Consider the following 17,860-nt stretch of genomic DNA (forward strand, 5'->3'; position numbering starts at 1 on the left):
AAGCAAAAAATCAACATTATATGTGAAAGCTTAGCTTGTCTTGCAGCTTATTAACCTGTAGGGAGTGGAGAGCGGTTGTGGTAGTTACAATGATAAATAATCACTTGCACTTACATCAATTACTATGAATACTTTTACTCTCGAGCATATACACAATACGTGCAGTATAGAGCGCGTACGGCAGAGAACTGATCTGGCAAAGTTACGATCGTTCTCGCTGCGGTAGAGTAGTGATATTATTCGGAGTTGAGCCTGTGGTTCTATGTCCCCACAAATCTTAGAGACCAATATTGTATGTGGAAGCATTGCTTTTCTTGTAGCAACACTATGTAGAGTAATTTAAACCATTAACTCTTCTAATTTGTGCGTTCGTGCTACTTAACAGTGGTTGCAATTGGCTGATTACATCACGTGTCCTAAACTCTGAATATCCGCTGTCATCGGCTGATGAGATCATGTAACATGAGCTGTGACACTTACAAGAGCGCATTGCAATCTCAATTTCAATGCTTTGGAAAGTAACATGCGGTATTTGGTGGAATTTGCAATTATACTTTCGTAATACGAAAATATGCAGCATACATTTTGCTACACATCTAAGATCTTTCCTAAATGTGTTCTCCTATCCCCCTCCCAGTTTCGTTTTCTAAAGTACTCGAAAGTTCCACGCTGGTGTATAAAACCATAGCCATTCAAAGGATTGACAGCTTTTACAGTTCCGAGGGAAAGTATAGGAATAATCCATGATTTTTTTTCCTTGTCCATGTATACACACTGTCAGTGTTAAGATGACATATTGAGTTGCAGACAGGAACAACAAAAAGATATTAGCTTTCAGTCAAAGCCTTCTTCAGAGAAGAAAACGTGCACCTGTTCATTCATTCATTCATTCATTCAAGCACAGGTCATGAACACGATTGTCAACTCTGGCAGCTCAGACAGGAATGCAACTGTCACATAGGGGCTTCTAGGGAAACGACACAGGAAATGTGTTTGTAGACTAGCTTGGAGACTAGGTTCAGGGGATAGTGCGTATCTGTGAAGGCTGGGTGAGATCTTTAGCATACTGGGACAGGAAGTTCTTGTCTCTGCGGATATGCCATCCCCAAGGTGGCAAGGCTGTATGGGAGGGATTTTCTGAAGAGGAAGAGATGCCAGTACTCAAAATGTAGTTACTGTTGGTGGGTTTGTTGTGGACAGATCATGAAGATAGCATCAGGGGTTTGGAGTTTTGGCAGACTAGGACGGTCTCCTCTAAGTTGCCCATGAAATGTTGGCATAGAAGGGTGCCATGTGGGTGTCACAGATTTGTTTGCATATCTGCTTTTCAAAGGAAAAGTAGTTGTGGGTGAATAATAGAGTTAGTAATGTGTATGAAGAATGAAGTAGTGGGTTTGGAGGACGTTGGGAAAGGTAGTGTTCAATAGCAGTAAGACTGTGAGGATGATGGATGTTGGTTTACCAGGGGGTGGCATCAACAGTGATGGTGGAGAATGGGTGAAGGAAGTGATTAGTATCTTTGACATTATGGGCAGTTGGTTGGAGGTGTTAGTCAATGAGTGTTGAAATTCTTTCACTGTGGGCACATTATTCAGTTACATTGGGTCTCCCAAGATTGTTGGGTTTATGGATTTTGGGGAGTATGTAGAATGTGGGTGTGCGGGGTGTCATTGAGGTGAGGAGGGTAATGGATTCAGGGGAGAGGTCCTGGGAAGGCCATAAGCATTAAACAGGGATTGGAGGTTGTATTGAACTTCTGGGATGGGATCAGTCTGATACAATTTATAGAGGGAGGATTCAGATAATTGGCAGGGACCTTTTGCCATATAGTCACTTAATGACAGTGGTGGAACCTTTATCTGCAGGTAGAGTGATTAGGTCAGAATTTGCTTTGTGATTTTGTTTGGCTGCCCTTTCTTTTACTGAAAGGCTGATGTTCTGAGGAAGGGACCTGGGAAAGAATGCTGAGACCAAGTTGGAGGTAAGAACGTCCTAGAAGGTCGAGGGGCAATTTATGCGGGAGGAGGGGAGGATGAACTGTGAGAGTCAGTATTCAATATTGGGATTATGTTACCTTTCGTTGGAGGGACTGGTGGCAAAGAATTGCTTCCATTGCAGGGATCAGGAGGAGGGGAGTAGGTCATTGACAAGTCCAACGTGCTTACATTTGTGTATAGGACAAAAGGTGAGGTGTTTGGATGGGACAGGAACTTCTGTTGGGGCTGAGTGCTTCAGTGGAAAGGTTAACAATAGTGTTAGATGAACGTCTCAGCTCTGGTTTTGGTGGAGTGTTGTCAGGGAAGTTTGGAGGATGAGGCAAGCTGAAAAGGTCAGCTAGGTAGGGTTTACATGCTATGAGAGGTTGCCGAGGAGGCACACTGGTTAGGTTGAATAAGGATAGTGGTGCCCCAAGGCAGCAGTAGCTTGTAAGCAGGTTGGATAACTCATGGAGGTGGTGTCTGGAATGTTCCTCCAATTTGCCAGAGAGCAAGGGATTCAGTTTCAGAGATTTGACGATATAGCAAGGATTATACAGTGGAGCAGTATGTGCGGAGGGAGCAGAGATATTTTTGGGATGCCTGTGTCATGGAGATGTGTTTTTGCAGTACCAAGTTTGTGAGAACCAGAGACTAACAGAATCTGAAAACGTGAAGATCTTTGCAAAAGGAGGGGTGGGATCCCGAGAAAGAAATTTTAATGGTTAGGTTGTTGGGGGGAAGGGGCCATTTAAGAAATAGGATGTGGAAACGGGTTCCAGCCAGGGAAAGGGATACCTTCCTGAACTGATTTCAAATAGGTACCTAACTCATGCAGTTAGTGGTTACTTCAGTCTACGCTCGATATGTTGCCGAAATACGTGTTTAAAGCTGGTGATAGTCATAAAACACCCTCAGAAATTGTACTGAATGGTTTCTCAGAAAATTATTTTGAACAATTAGTTCAGGAGTGCACTTGAAGTGTAAATGATTGTAAAGTTATACGGGTGCTAACATCCCACTCCTGACTCCAATTGTAAAGGATTGGAAGGGGGATATATTTGTTACATCCCACTTCCGACACCACTTGTAAAAGAGGATGTGGTTTGGGGATGGGGAGAGAAACGTCTGACACCAATGGTAATGTATAAAATGGAAGGGAAGGGTGAAGAAGGTTGTTAAATATACCTCGTGGTGGCAGTATGTGGGAGGTCAAGTGGTCAGGATTTGATAGTGGACATCCAGGGCTGCCGTTAAATGAGAAAAGAGGAAATTAAGTACAATAAAGAGAATATATTTCAATATACAGAGTACAAACGGCGCACCTAGGGTTGGAAGTTAGCAGGTTTAGGCCAGTCTAGAAGGTTGAACAATTAATTAAAATGGGCAACGGAAGGTGAAGGAGTTCATGTTGACTTATGTTGGTTGCTGGTCACGAAGAGCAGAGCCAGAGGCTCTGCCTTTCAAGAAGACGCCTGTTCTGCTCGAAGTCTGGATTACAAGAGAGAGAGAAGCAACTGTGTTAGGCACCGTAGAAGACTCCAGCGTCCACACACATGATCGGTATCCCGTGCACGCCATTGGCTAAAACCAATGGTGCGAATTCACTAGCAGTTTCAGCAGAGATCTCAGGGCGTCTCCTGTCACCAGCTTTATCTGGACAGAACTGCCTCGGTTGTGAAAGGCAAGTGACTTGTGTCACATAGACAAGGCATGAAATAGACAAGGCATGAATTACTCTGGGAGAAAACTACTTGTAAAGATTCCACTGGGCCTTTGAAATAAATTTTTTTAAACCAATTCCCTAAAATATTCCTTGACTGGCTGCCATCCAGCACATTCGGCCCCCCTTCCAGGGAAGTGGTGACAAACATTGTTTACAAAAGGGAGTCGCTCACTCCCCGCAAAGACGGTTTGCCGTAGGAGGGGCCTTAATACTATTGGCGGGATCTGTAACAATATTTCATTTAGTGCATGTAAAAGCGAGGGGATTTACATGCATTATAATCAAATTTCATGAGTAAGAAAATAGTAAAATATTAACTTGTTCAAATTACAATACAATATCTCCTGTAATAGTTGAAATCATCACTGTCCATATAATCAAGTCTTAAGACAAACAAAATTAAAATGATGCCATAATGCTTCACAAAATAGGAATGAACTATTGTGGTTTCTGTTAGTTGAGGGAAAAATCTGCTATTATAACAAAATACTTAATCTGTGGTAATCAAAATATTTGGGTAAAAAAAGTAATAAATTGACTTACTGCAGATCATTAACACCTAGCATGGGTTAAGTACATTTAAAGAAGAGTGATAACAAATGTAAAATCTTAGTACATCCTCCATGTATTGGTTACAGGTAATGGCTATATGAAGTTCCACAGGCCTCAGCATATAATGACAAAACACTGGAATTACGGATTAAATCAGTGGACTGTCGTATGGCATAAAATAAGCTTGTAAAACAAAGTTATAGGCATGGAGAACACACAGGCAAAACTCTAGAAAAAGTAATTAAAAAGTGTGTCCAGAGTGACAAAACAATTAATAATATTCTTGTCCTATTCACAAAACTTCATGTAAAGGAAGGGCAAGAATGCAGTGAGTTTATAATCAGATCATAAAATATGAAAAGGTTCACATCTAGAATGTGGTTCTGCGCTAAAGAAGTGCCCACTGTTTGTAAACAAACTTTGACTGATGGGTGAAGAGCACGTGGTTTATCCAGCGGGGAAGTGTGACGTTGACAAGACTTTAATGGCCGTTCTCTCTAGTTGGGTGATGATGGAGGGGGTATTATCTGTCGTGTAACGCACTCATGTGAGAGGGGAAAGAGTGGAGAGGTAAGCGGAAGGGGAAGTGGCTGTGCCACTTACGGCATGTGGCTTAAATAGCACAGGTGGCATGTACCCGTGGAATTTAGTGGTTTCATAAGTGATTCACTGAATCGGAAGCTTTAGTACTGGATGTTGGGGCTTAGGAAGAAAACAGATTTGACCAATGGGAAAAATCATGTTGTATTTAACGCAGGGTTTGTTCTGGGTGTAACCATGAACAACCATCTGCGACGGCAACACCAGGGTAGCCCGACATATTGGCCATTTATGCGGAACAGCACACTCGCGGAGAACCGGAAGGCTGCTTAGATTAAGGGATAAGGAATTGGGTATAATCGGGAACAAGTTCAGGTAGACGAGCGACTCAGAACAATGGTAGTAATGCAATGCATGGGCGAGGAAGACAAAGGGAGATTACATCTCGTGGGGGGTTAACTACTACATAAATTCCCAAAATCCCTGAAGTAAGAGGGTGAGCTATAAAAAAAAAGGGGGTGGCGAACTATTATGACCTTTTACAATGAAACTTTTTATTCATTTGGGTGTAAGTCTCTTGCTAACTAAATTATCAACAAAGTAACGCGTTACTGCGCTTGGGCGATAACATCACATCATGGGTGCTAAACATCAACAAATTAGTGTTTATTTCAGTGGGAGCTTCAATGTTGTAACATCATTTCCTAAACACACAGCGGGGCACTGTATCCAAATGTTAGCAGTGTCAATTTCCGTGCTCTCTTGTAACATCCTCACTTCGTCAAAAATTACTTTGTAAGAAGTAGGGTGAATAATAATGAATGTGTTCGTCTGGTTGAACTCTCCATCTCTTACCGCTCTACAGCGAGAGGGTAGCGCAATTCTTCTCAACTTCCGGGGTGCACTCAACTCTTCTCTATTGGGTATTTTATATAACTCGGGTGCTGCACGGAGGACCCTCCCTGAGGGAAGCCCTATGTTCTATGACGTGTGTGTAAATTGTCATGACCCCCACTCTCCATGCTCGTCAGATTACACAAGTGACAAAAAATGAAAGAAGATCCAAGAGTATAAGTTGCTGAATCTCTATCTTATTCTGAGACTCACCAACTGTATGACCGGCTCCACCCAATGTCGATGTCCTCTGCTTTTGCATCTGTTACTTCCTTCCCCCACATATCTCTTCCTTACTCCATTCCTGCCCCCTTTCCTCATCCCCCGCTCCTCCCCGCAGTTCCTGTTCCTGTCCCTTCCTCTCAAGGAACCACTCCTCCCCTTCTCAGCCAGGGAAGAAATCCTCTTCTCTGGCTCCTGCCAGGGACAGGGCTCCCTCCCTGGTGTTCTCAAGATAGGAAGCCTGTGGCTGGACGAGGGACCCACACTCGAAGGCTCAGAAGGCCGCTCACTTTCTGTCCAATCCAGACATCACTGCCACCTCTTCCCACACTGGTAACATCTCCTCCCTTCCTCCGAGGGAGAAGGAGAAGAAGAAGGAGAAGGAGAAGAAGAAGAAGAAGCAGCACAAGTCCAAGGACAAGACTTCCCAGGCACCTTCAACCCCCCTCCTCCTCACTCCGAATCAGACCCAGTTTTTATGAATGTCATCCTATCCTCGTTGGTGATGACCACTGACCCAGTAACATGACCTCACCTTGGTTTCTTCATGTCTATCCTGGACTCTCGCCACACAGTAATCCAGTGGAACTGCAATGAATATAACTGTCACCTGCCAGAAATACAACAACTTGTTTCCACTTATTCTGCATTATGTGTTGCTCTTCAAGAAATGCATTTCCGTGATGACCACTCTCCAATGTTTCATGGTTATTGGACGTTCTGTCGAAACCTTGCTGACCCTAAGGTAGCATCTAGAGGGGTCTGCACTTTGGTTCGCACTGATGTTATTAGTGTCTAGATGCCCCTTCATACCAACCTGGAAGTGGTACAAGTGTGAACAACCCCGCAATCACTATTTGCAGTGTCTGCCTCTCTCCAAGTAGGCCGCTTCCTGATGTTGAACTGCCAACCTTAATACAGTAACTCCAGCGCCATATGTCCTCCTCTGGAACTTCACTACAAGCCACCACCAAAGGGGGAGTGGCGCATCGGCGGGTGGGGTCTTCTAATTGACCAAACAATTAAGTACTTTGATTTGTGTCTCCTCAATAACGGTTCTTCTACACAGTCCAGTTCTGCTCGTGGCACCTTTTCTGCCATCGATTTCACGACCTCCTCCCCTGCACTCATGGCTTCACTACATTCGTCACCCCATGATGATCTTGGTGACAGTGACCACTTTTCGGTGATTCTATTGTTCCCCTGCCACTGCCAGGCAGACAGGCTCCCATGTTGGGCATTCCACAGAGCCAGTTTGCTGTGAACTTCATACCTCTCTCTCTCAGATTGCATTGATACGGTTGTGCAAGACCTCATTGACACTATTCTCCATGCTGTAGACACTGCTATACCCCAATCCGCAACTCCCCCTCATTACCACCCGGGACTTTGGTGGACCAAGGATGTAGCAGTCCATATCCAGGATCACCGATGGGTGCTGCAATGATTTAAATGGCACCCTTCAAGACTAACCTTATTGCTTTGAAACATCTTTGTGCTAAGGCTTGCTACCTTATTAAGCAGAGTAAAAAGTAATGCTGGGAGCACTACATTTCCTCCCTGGAGACGTATGCCGCTTCATTGCAGGTTTGGCCCAAGTTTTGTAACCTTCTCAGCCACTAGCAACGATCATTTGTCGAGAGTCTTATCCTACAGGGTACTCTATGTACTCATCCATCAATCCTTAAAGAACACCTCGTGACACACTTTGCAAAAGAATTGGTGTCCTCTTCCTATCCTGCTATTTTTCTCCGGCAGAAATGGCAAGTTGAAGAATCCTCCCTCTATTTCAGTCTCCCCCCTCCAAGATGAAGCCTATAATGACCCTTCACTGAATAGGAATTCTTGCAGGCTCTTACCTCTTCACATGACTTGGCCCCAGGCATGGATTCTATCCACAATCAGATGATCCAACACTTGGACCTTACCTAGAGGCAACGTCTACTCAGGGTCTTCAACCACATTTAGTTCACGGGTATCTACCCATCGCAATGGTGAGAAAGCATAGTTATCCCCATACTTAAGCCCTGGAAGAACCCACTGTCTCTCAATAGCTACCGACCGATTCTCTTAACCAACTTACTTTTTAAACTGCACAGGAGGATGGTTAACTTCAGTTTATGTTGGGCACTCGAATCTTGGGACTTTTTGTTGCTGTGTCAGTGTAACTTCCAGGAAGGATGATCTACAACTGATCATTTACTCAGGTTGGAAACAGCAATTCAACAGGCTTTTTCTAAATGCTGACACCTTGTCACAGTCTACTTTGACCCATATATGGGATATGACATGGCTTCGTGCCGTCACATTTTGGTTACCCTCTGTGACTGGAACTTTCATGGCCCCCTTCTGATTTTTATCCACGAGTTTTTTCCCCACTGCTCTTCCAGGTTGGAGTCAGAGCTTCACTCAGCACCCCACAGATCCAGGAGAACAGTATCCCCCAGGGTTCCTCATCACCATCAATGGACTTGTAACCTCTGTTGAGCCTGTGGTTAAATCGGTGTTGTATGTCGAAGATTTTTGCATCTGGTGCAGCTCCCACTTGGTAGCATCTACCAGCTCCAAGGTATCATCTGGTAGGTCTTAGATATTGTAGCACAGTCCCTTTTCTTGAGCATTATTTTTGATAAAAGGCTGACATGGGTGCCCATATTCACCACCTGAAAACTACCTGCATGCAGAAGCTTAATGCTCTCTGCCTCCTGGCCCACACATCTTGGGGTGCACACCATGTTACTCTGGTTTTATACAGACTAGATTATTGTTGTCAGGCTTATGGCTCAGTGGCTCCTTCCATGCACTAGTCTCGTGGATAGTCTACTCGCATAAGCAGGGATTCCCCATCTACATATGCAACAGAGCCAACTCCTGGTTTGTTAAACAATCACCATTTGATGATTCGTGACGATTCTCTGTACTCTGTCCTCTTTACAAACAAGGGATATCTCCTGCCTGATATCCGCCCTCGGGCTGAATTTCCGTTGGAATGCATCTCAGTTTCCCCCGTCAGGATGTCCATCTCCACTCTCTGGAATGTGCCCTGTGGATTTCCTCCCGCATGGTGCCTAGACCATGGATTAGGACTGACTTATTCCAGGGTCCTAAAGTCTCTGTTGCCCCTACGGTAGTCCAGCATCTTGTATATTCCACACTTTAAGAGTTGCAGTGTGCTGCCATCTTCTTTACTGATGGTTCTAAAATGATGGATAAGACACGATACACTTTTATGTCTCCTACTGGAATGGAACACTATTTATTGCCGTAGTCGTGTAGTGTGTTCACAGCGGAGCTGCTAGCCATTAACAGGGCCCTCCATTTTGTTACCGAGACCTCCTTCCATAGTATTTTAATATGTACCAACTCGGTGAGTATCCTGCAGGTTGTAGTCTGATGCTGCTCTCATCAACCTTTGGTCTCTGTTATCCATGACCTACTACTCTCTGCTCTTGACCATGCCGCCTGCTCAGTTGTCTTTCCTTGGGTCCCATTGTGTGGGCCTCCTGGGGAATGAATGGTCGCCCATTTGGCTAGAAAGACAGATACTTCCTCTCATTTTCTTTCATGATTCCAGGTGCAGATCACATTAAATTTCTTGCTGCTCAAAAGTGGAGTGATATCTGGTGTACTACTGCTGTCAATAATAAAATCCATGTAATTGAGGAGACTACTGCAGTTTGGTGGTCTTTCTTTCACTCCTCTCAGGAGTAGTAGCCCACTATCTTATGCCTTAATCATACTAGGCTCGCCCATTGCTCTTTCTTGCATAATGAGCCACCCCTATGGCTATGGAACCATGTCTTGGTAGAATATCTTCATCTTTTGGCCCTTCGTACTAAGTATAGCCTTCCAGATTCTTTGTCTTTTATGTTAGTAGACCTTTCACAAATGGTTGAACTGATCCTGTTTTCTTTGTGAAAGTGGTTTTTATTTTAAGTTATAAGGGTTTGCTTTACTCCTGGACCCGGGGCTGGGTGATTGTGGTTGGTGCATGTTTTTGCGTTTTCTGCGTCTGGCACCAATGACCACTTGTCCTTGCTAAAACCACTCTTTTATCCCTTTGTTTTTCCAGTTTTTAGATTTGACCTTCCTTGCTTTATAGTTTGACCCCTCTGACTGGATGCGCCCACTTTCAGCAGACCCTTCTATCTTACGCAAGTAATTTTTGAATTGTGAGACTGATGACCTCACCATTTAGTCCCATAACCTTCCTAAATCAATCAGTCCAAACAAACCTATTTAGAAAGAACTTCCTAACACTTAAATTTATATTCTAAATTAATAAATTTCTCTTTTGGGAGATACTTTTCTTCCTAGTACCAATTTGTATTTTTATAATCCTCTCTAAATCAGCTGTAGTCAGTTATTTTGCTGCCCAAGTAAGAAAACTAATCTACTTTTAACGTCTCATTTCACGATCTAATTCCCCTCAACATCACATAATTTAATTCCCCTCACCACCACATAATTTAATTCTCAGATAGATGGCATTTTGTGGCAGGGGAAATCAGTAATCTTGTTCATAAAATGATTTAATTATATTACATTCCATTACTCTTGTTTCACTTACATTGCTATTCGTCTTATCATCCCCCTTCAAGACACTATATATTCTGTTGAACTGACCTAAATCCTTTGACTTCTCAGAGGGACTTATAGTAGCCCTCAGGATCGTTTGTTTGCTGGGTACGTGCTTGGCAACCTCAAGGTTACTGAACTGGGGACTGGTAAGTGCCATCATTCCTCTGTCACTGTAAACTCCCTTCATTCGAGCAAAGGCGCGTTCATCTGCCATGATGGACATCGATGTTGCCGAATGCAAACAAGATAGGCAGCACAGGGCATAGTGGATGTGAAGCAAAGTACTTGTAGGAGTAATGCCGAAATTGGTAAGACAACAACCTTCGTTGTGATCTTCAGTCCCCCGACGCTGCCTGAACACATCATAGCAGGCTTCCTCTGACCTAGGGTTAGCCCCTGTGTGTTGCTTCAAATACCAGTGTGTTGGCCATACACTGTTGAGTTGCACAGGAAAAGCAACCTATTGTAAGTGAGGAAAGGCAGCCCATGAAGCTGGGTGCCTCATCATCTGACCCAGGCAGCCCCTCAACCCCACCTTGCTCTGCAAGAGCCTCAGCACTGTGGTGCAAAGATAGGGATAAATCAAAACCACACATATAAATAAAAAGGCCCCCATACTCCACTGGAATATGAATGGATACAGGACTCATCTGGAAGAATAGAGACTCATTCTACAGGACATATCCTTTTGTCCCTGTCTTCAAGAGACTCAGTTTAAAGAGACTGATATGCCTGTACTTGGAGGCTATCACCTATGCAGAAAAGATGACCTTAGTGGTGACAGGTTGAGAGGTGGGGTAGCAGTGTTCTTCAAGGACAACTTTCACTCCTCACATGTGCCCTTAACCACAGCACTACAAGCAGTTGATATTTGGACAGTGGCCCAAGTTGCCATCACGATATACTTTGTGAACTTACCGCCACACGAGCCTCTTGACAATGGAGTCCTCACTCATCTTGTTGATCAACTGCCCTGATCCTTTTAGGAGATTTCAGTACACGCATTGTGCTATAGGGTTCAGATATTTTAGGATCTGATATGCATTATGATGATCGTGGGTCAGGTTACACATCTTAGCAAAACTCATTTACTACTTTAAGTGTCTCATTTCCTAATCTAATTCCTTAACATCACCCGATTTAATTCGACTACATTCCATTATCCCCGTTTTGCTTTTGTTGATGTTTATCTTATATCTTTCTTTCAAGATACTGTCCATTCCATTCAACTGTTCTTCTAGGTCCTTTGCTGTCTGTAACAGAATTACAATGTCATAGACGAACCTCAAAGCTTTAATTTCTTCTCCATGGATTTTAATACCTACTCCAAGTTTTTCTTTTGTTTCCTTTACTGCTTGCTCAATATACAGATTGAATAACATCGGAGATAGGCTACAAACCTGTCTCACTCCCTTCCCAACCACTGCCTCCCTTTCATGCCCCTCGACTCTTATAACTGCCGTATGGTTTCTGTACAAATTGTAAATAGCCTTTCGCTCACTGTATTTTACTCCTGCGACCTTCAGAATGCGAAAGAGAGTATTCCAGTCAACATGGTCAAAAGCTTTCTCCAAGTCTACTTGAAGTCTGTCCTATACATCTTGCTCACCAGATGGTAGAGTTTTGTCAGGACTGGCTCTCCCAAGGCTGTCAGTAGTTCTAATGGAATGTTGTCTACTCCCAGGGCCTTGTTTCGACTCAGGTCTTTCAGTGCTCTGTCAAACTCTTCACGCAGTATCGTATCTCCCATTTCATTTTCATCTACATCCTCTTCCATTTCCATAATATTGTCCTCAAGTACATCACCCTTGTATAGACCCTCTATATACTCCTTCCACCTTTCTGCTTTTCCCTCTTTGCTTAGAACTGGGTTTCCGTCTGAGCTCTTGATATTCATACAAGTGGTTCTCTTTTCTCCAGGGGTCTCTTTAATTTTCCTGTAGGCAGTATCTATCTTACCCCTAGTGAGATAAGCCTCTACATCCTTACATTTGTCCTCTAGCCTACCCTACTTAGCCATTTCGCAGTTCCTGTCGATATCATTTTTGACACGTTGGTATTCCTTTTTGCCTGCTTGATTTACTGCATTTTTATGCTTTTTCCTTTCATCAATTAAATTCAATATTTTTTCTGTTACCCAAGGATTTATACTAGCCCTCGTCTTTCTACCTACTTGATCCTTTCTTTCCCCCCATCCCTTACGCCCTCACTGAAACTGTGTACAACCTCTGGTTTAGTCATTTTATCCAATTCCCTCCTTTTTCAGTTTCAATCTACAGTTCAGAACCAACAGATTGTGGTCAGAGTCCACATCTGCCCCTTCTTACAACTTAAAACCTGGTTCCTGAATCTCTGTCTTGCCATTATATAATATATCTGAAACCTTCCAGTATCTCCAGGCTTCCTCCATGTATACAACCTTCTTTTACGATTCTTGAACCAAGTGTTAGCTATGATTAAGTTATGTTCTGTGCAAAATTCCACCAGGCAGCTTCCTCTTTCATTCCTTACTCCCAATCCATATTCACCTACTACGTTTCCTTCTCTTCCTTTTCCTACTATCGAATTCCACTCGTACATGACTATTAAATTTTCGTCTCCCTTCACTATCCGAATAATTTCTTTTATGTCATCATACATTTAATCCATCTCTTTTTCATCTGCAGAGTTAGTTGGCTTATAAACTTGTTGTACTGTGGTAATCGTGGGCTTCGTGTCTACCATGGCCACAATAATGTGTTCACTATGCTGTTTGTAGTAGCTTACCCGCATTCCTATTTTCCTATTCATTATTAAACCTACTCCTGCATTACCCCTATTTGATTTTGTATTTATAACCCTGTACTCACCTGAGCAGAAGTCTTGCTCCTCCTGCCTCCAAAGTTCACTAATTCCCACTATATCTAACTTTAAACTATGTGTTTCCCTTTTTAAATTTTCTAACCTACCTGCCCAATTAAGGGATCTGACATTCCACGCTCTGATCCATAGACCGCCTGTTTTCTTTCTCCTGATAACTATGTCCTCTTGAGTAGTCCCCGCCCGGAGATCTGAATGGGGGACTATTTTACCTCCAGAATATTTTACCCGGCGAGAGGATGCCATCATCATTTAACCGTACAGAAAAGCTGCATGCCCTCGGGAGAAATTATGGCCATAGTGTCCCCTTGCTTTCAGCCGTTTGCAGTACCAGCACAGCAAGGCCGTTTTGGTTAGCATTACAAGGCCAGTTCAGTCAATCAGCCAGACTGTTGCCCCTGCAATTACTGAAAAGGCTGCTGCCCTCTTCAGGAACCACACGTTTGTCTGGCCACTCAACAGATACCCCTCCGTTGTGGTTGCACCTACGGTACGGCTATCTGTATCGCTGAGGCACGCAAGCCTCCCCACCAACGGCAAGGTCCATGGTTCATTGTGGGCGGGGGCAGCGGTTGTACATATACGTATATGCACACTAGTTTCTTGTAATCGCTGGAAATTTCTTGCACATGCAGGTTGGAATCCACAAAATATTTTTGCTCTCAAAGGAAAAACACAGCGATTTTAATTTCATGATAAAATATTACCACAATGAAACTGAACTTTGTTTCAATTATTGCCACCCCAACTCGAGTATGGTGTCCCTTACACATGCTCCACTATTTTGTGATAATACGAAACACTGATTTTGCACTTGATGATGTTCTTTCTGTGGAACTTCCATTGCACTGTCATATTCTGCCTGCCCTGCTCCACACCACCTCAACAAATGCTGCGTACCTTCGTGCATTACTTCTTTTGCATGTGCCACAGTGATCTTCTATGCTCTCGCTTTATTGTCTTTCATCCCACCTTCCCGTCCTCTCCCCACCTACTTCACCAGAAAGAAGACCTCATCCCAGTCAGGCTAGAGCCACAGGGCAATGTAGCTGCTACATTTAATCTCTCAAGTGTCTTGTTATCTACACAAGATTGTCGTGTATTGTATTAAGTGCACAATTTATTTATATTTTAAGACTTATTTACACATTAATATGATACCATTGCTTCGATTCCTCTATTTATATAATGTTCCTTTTCAGGATAATGTGAGACTTTATGGGAAAGAATTTGTAACAAAACTAATCGATGAAGGTGGTTCCGTATTCATCTGTGGCGATGCAAAAAATATGGCTAAAGATGTTCAGGAAGCAATTTCATATGTTATCCAGAAAGAAAAAGGTACTGCTTATAACATGGAAAAGTGATTACTTTTAGCATTTGTGCTTATTTAATAGTACAAATTTAATTCCATAGTTTTATTGTAGGAATATCTGAAGAAGCGGCTCAAAACTGTATAAAACAACTGAAAAATTCTGCAAGATATGTGCAAGATGTATGGAGGTAACTTAGAATTCAATTTAGGTGAGTATTTTTGTAATGTTTAAATTTTGCTACAGTTCCAGTCTCGCCTTCTACATTCTTTGTCGAACAGACTTAAAGGGTAGACATTGCACATTTTCAGACATTTCGATGACAGACGATACTGCAGTTGACAGATGATACTTCAATTATCTCTCCGCATGACCAGAGGTCCCTGCTGAGTGAGAGATCTGTGCCCTAATCACTTGTCTTGGCCACTGAGGCAACTCTATTTGTGAGATACACACACAAAATAAAATTAAATATACAAAGCAGTTGTAAGTGTAATTCTTCGTCTATTTCTTGTTTCCAACATACATAAATACATTGCTGTTAGGAAAGTTCTGGCACAATGTAAATAATTTAGACATAAAGGAGACAGCTGGCCAAATTGTGGAAGTGTTGAGTCATAGACTGGCACATGAAAAGTATAGATTTCTGCTTACAGGTGCATGCACACGTGCATGCTGGAATTGCAATCGAGCATGGAGGTTGGGAGCAGGGTATGGGCACGGGATGCAACACACAATTGTTAAGGTGCATGCCGGACCGGAAGAGAGGAGCTGATGGGTAGGGGTGTGGGTATAGATCTTAACCCAGGCCCATCCTGTCCAATCAGAGGCAGGGCCACCCACAAAAGGAGCTATGCCCTCTCATATACCAGTTCTGTGGAAATCTCTGCACAGCATTTTATGCGGGCACAATCACCAATTCATTTTCCACCAGAAAGTATGGTAACTGCAAAACTACGGCCAAAGGCAGTGTTGTCGGAACATGTTTACATGCAACATGCCCAGGGGCCGCTTTCTTTCACTATGCAGATTTGAATTGGCCTTGCACTGCATATTCATACGAGTGTGTACGCTTTTACTATTTAGTAAGTTGTCTCCTTTACTCCTAAATTATATAAATATATGTTGTGAAAATTACAGCCATTGACTAAATATCCAATTTTCCATTAAACACACATCTCGTTTCCATGTCACTTGGATAGTCATATGACTATAATGACAATAATAAAATTGTAACATCTTCATAAGCCAGGAGATGCTAAATATCCGTAAATTGGAATAAAAATACAAAAAAGATTTGTTTGTTAAAACTTTATTTTTAGTTTAAGGGTACCAAAAAAATGAACTCTGTGAATTTCTTTCAGTATTTAATTTGTTTCTCAAAAATATGTCTTTCACTACAGAATATGAAACTGATCATCCTATAAATTTCCTAGGAAACATAGTTTTCACATGTACAGGGAACATAGTGCACTGATATAGCAGTAAACAGTTCATCTCGTTTTACAATTACAGTGGGTACTCAGTGAAAGCAATTGACAGGTTGTCAAACAGAATACTGTCTAATAATGTTAATGACGGCACTACACAAAAGACAGTGACACACAACAGATGCATCCAAGTAAACCATACCTAAGTATATGTCAGCTTGTTTAAGAATACGTATCTAGAAATATTACTGTCCACAAACAACAAAATTTGTTATGACTTACCTAGCACAACTAAACACTATTGATACATCCCTAGTAGAACACAGTGAAGTATATAACTTAGAGTGCAACAGTTTCCAAGAAGAGCTTATTATGTGCATCAAGACACACGTGCACACAGTCGCCTAGACCTGTTCTTACAACTTGAGACACTGTTGCTCAGAGAAATATTTTCCCAAAAACCTTATAAATGAGCAAACTGATTTCAACAGCCACAGTTTCTTCAACAGTTTTGTAGACTGAAATCTTAACATTTCTTACCATATACAGCATGCACCACAAAACAAGTATCACACATATTAGAATAGAAATAAATGCAACTCTAAGTGTGCTTGAATTGTACAAGATAGAAAACACAGAATTACTTTCATTTTGATATCCAAAGGACTATATGGACACTTAATGATGGACAGCAGAGAGTACAGAGAGGAAGGTCAGACTGACTTACATGTAGATCTTAAAACTTTGGTGACTGTTGCCAGTGTTACAGGACCTCACTATGGATACCTACGATATGGTAATGTCGAGAAGAGACGAGCAGAAATGGAAAAGATGATACCAGACATGTGCACAGTATCAGCAGCTACTCACAGCTTGGGTAAGACCTATTCTAATCCAATCAATGATAGATAAGATGGACTTTCAAGAGATGACATAAGATGCTAAGATGAAACTTGACATTGACAAAAGGACAGCAAATAAAAGAATGAGGGGAAAAATGCCAAGTAGAGGTAACTGATGTGCATACTGTAGAACATAACCCTCAAGAAGTCGTTAACTGTGTGGAGACCTGCAGCTGCTTCCAGTACACAAAGCAATAACAACAGATACAGATGGACAGCTCACAGGCCTTTGATTGTTTTTGTGGAAGTAAATGTGGCAATTTGCATTCATTAGGTATTTGCATGGAAGAAGTGCCTTCTCATTTATGTTGTTGCAGCCCACATCTCACTACAGACAGGTTGGGCCGAGCTTAGAAACATCAACAAGAAATATAGCACATTATGGCCTATGCTAAGAATGTAGGAGATAACAGGCCACATACGCAGAAGCTTTACATGAGCCTCCTGCACATTATAGTTACACAGAATTTCCATCCCTATAACAACGGGTATCTGAGATGAGCACCAGTAACTCAAGTTCAATTAGCTGACATAATCCAAACACTGCAACAACAGTATAGGAATGGGCAGGGCAGTGACCAAGCCCACAAAATTGCAATGGTGCTTGGCATCAGGATTATGCACAGGTGAATTAAAAAATATACATGCAACATTGTATCCCTATCTTACATCGCCCGTATTCTCCTCAACCTTGTAATCAGAAAATCTTGTGGAGTAGAAGTGAATTATTAATAGTAAAAAAGAATAGTAATTAGGTTTACAATAAGCTCAATAGATGAAGCTATGTCTATGCTGTCAAGAGCCATTTATATGAAACCAAACCAACAGTTACTTGCTAGCTTATCTACAATCAGCAGAATGTATT

General features: G+C 42.3%; 1 protein-coding gene across 2 annotated transcripts in view; it reads left to right on the plus strand.

The window, feature by feature from the left end:
- LOC126322412 (methionine synthase reductase-like) overlaps nucleotides 1–15,959 on the plus strand; it is a 63,138-nt gene extending 47,179 nt beyond the window's left edge. Inside the window, exons 8-10 of one of the 2 annotated variants that reach the window (XR_007559079.1) lie at nucleotides 14,553–14,691; nucleotides 14,767–14,874; nucleotides 14,975–15,959. Coding sequence is in view for 1 of the 2 variants with exons in the window: in XM_049994366.1 (XP_049850323.1) it covers nucleotides 14,553–14,691; nucleotides 14,778–14,857 (219 nt within the window). In the remaining variant the exon portion in view is untranslated. The remainder of the gene's footprint in view (nucleotides 1–14,552; nucleotides 14,692–14,766; nucleotides 14,875–14,974) is intronic. The other variant, XM_049994366.1, reaches the window with a different exon arrangement.
- The last annotated feature ends 1,901 nt before the right edge of the window (nucleotides 15,960–17,860 follow it).

Source organism: Schistocerca gregaria, chromosome 1 (genome assembly GCF_023897955.1).
Source record: "Schistocerca gregaria isolate iqSchGreg1 chromosome 1, iqSchGreg1.2, whole genome shotgun sequence".
Taxonomy (NCBI): Eukaryota; Metazoa; Arthropoda; class Insecta; order Orthoptera; family Acrididae; genus Schistocerca; species Schistocerca gregaria.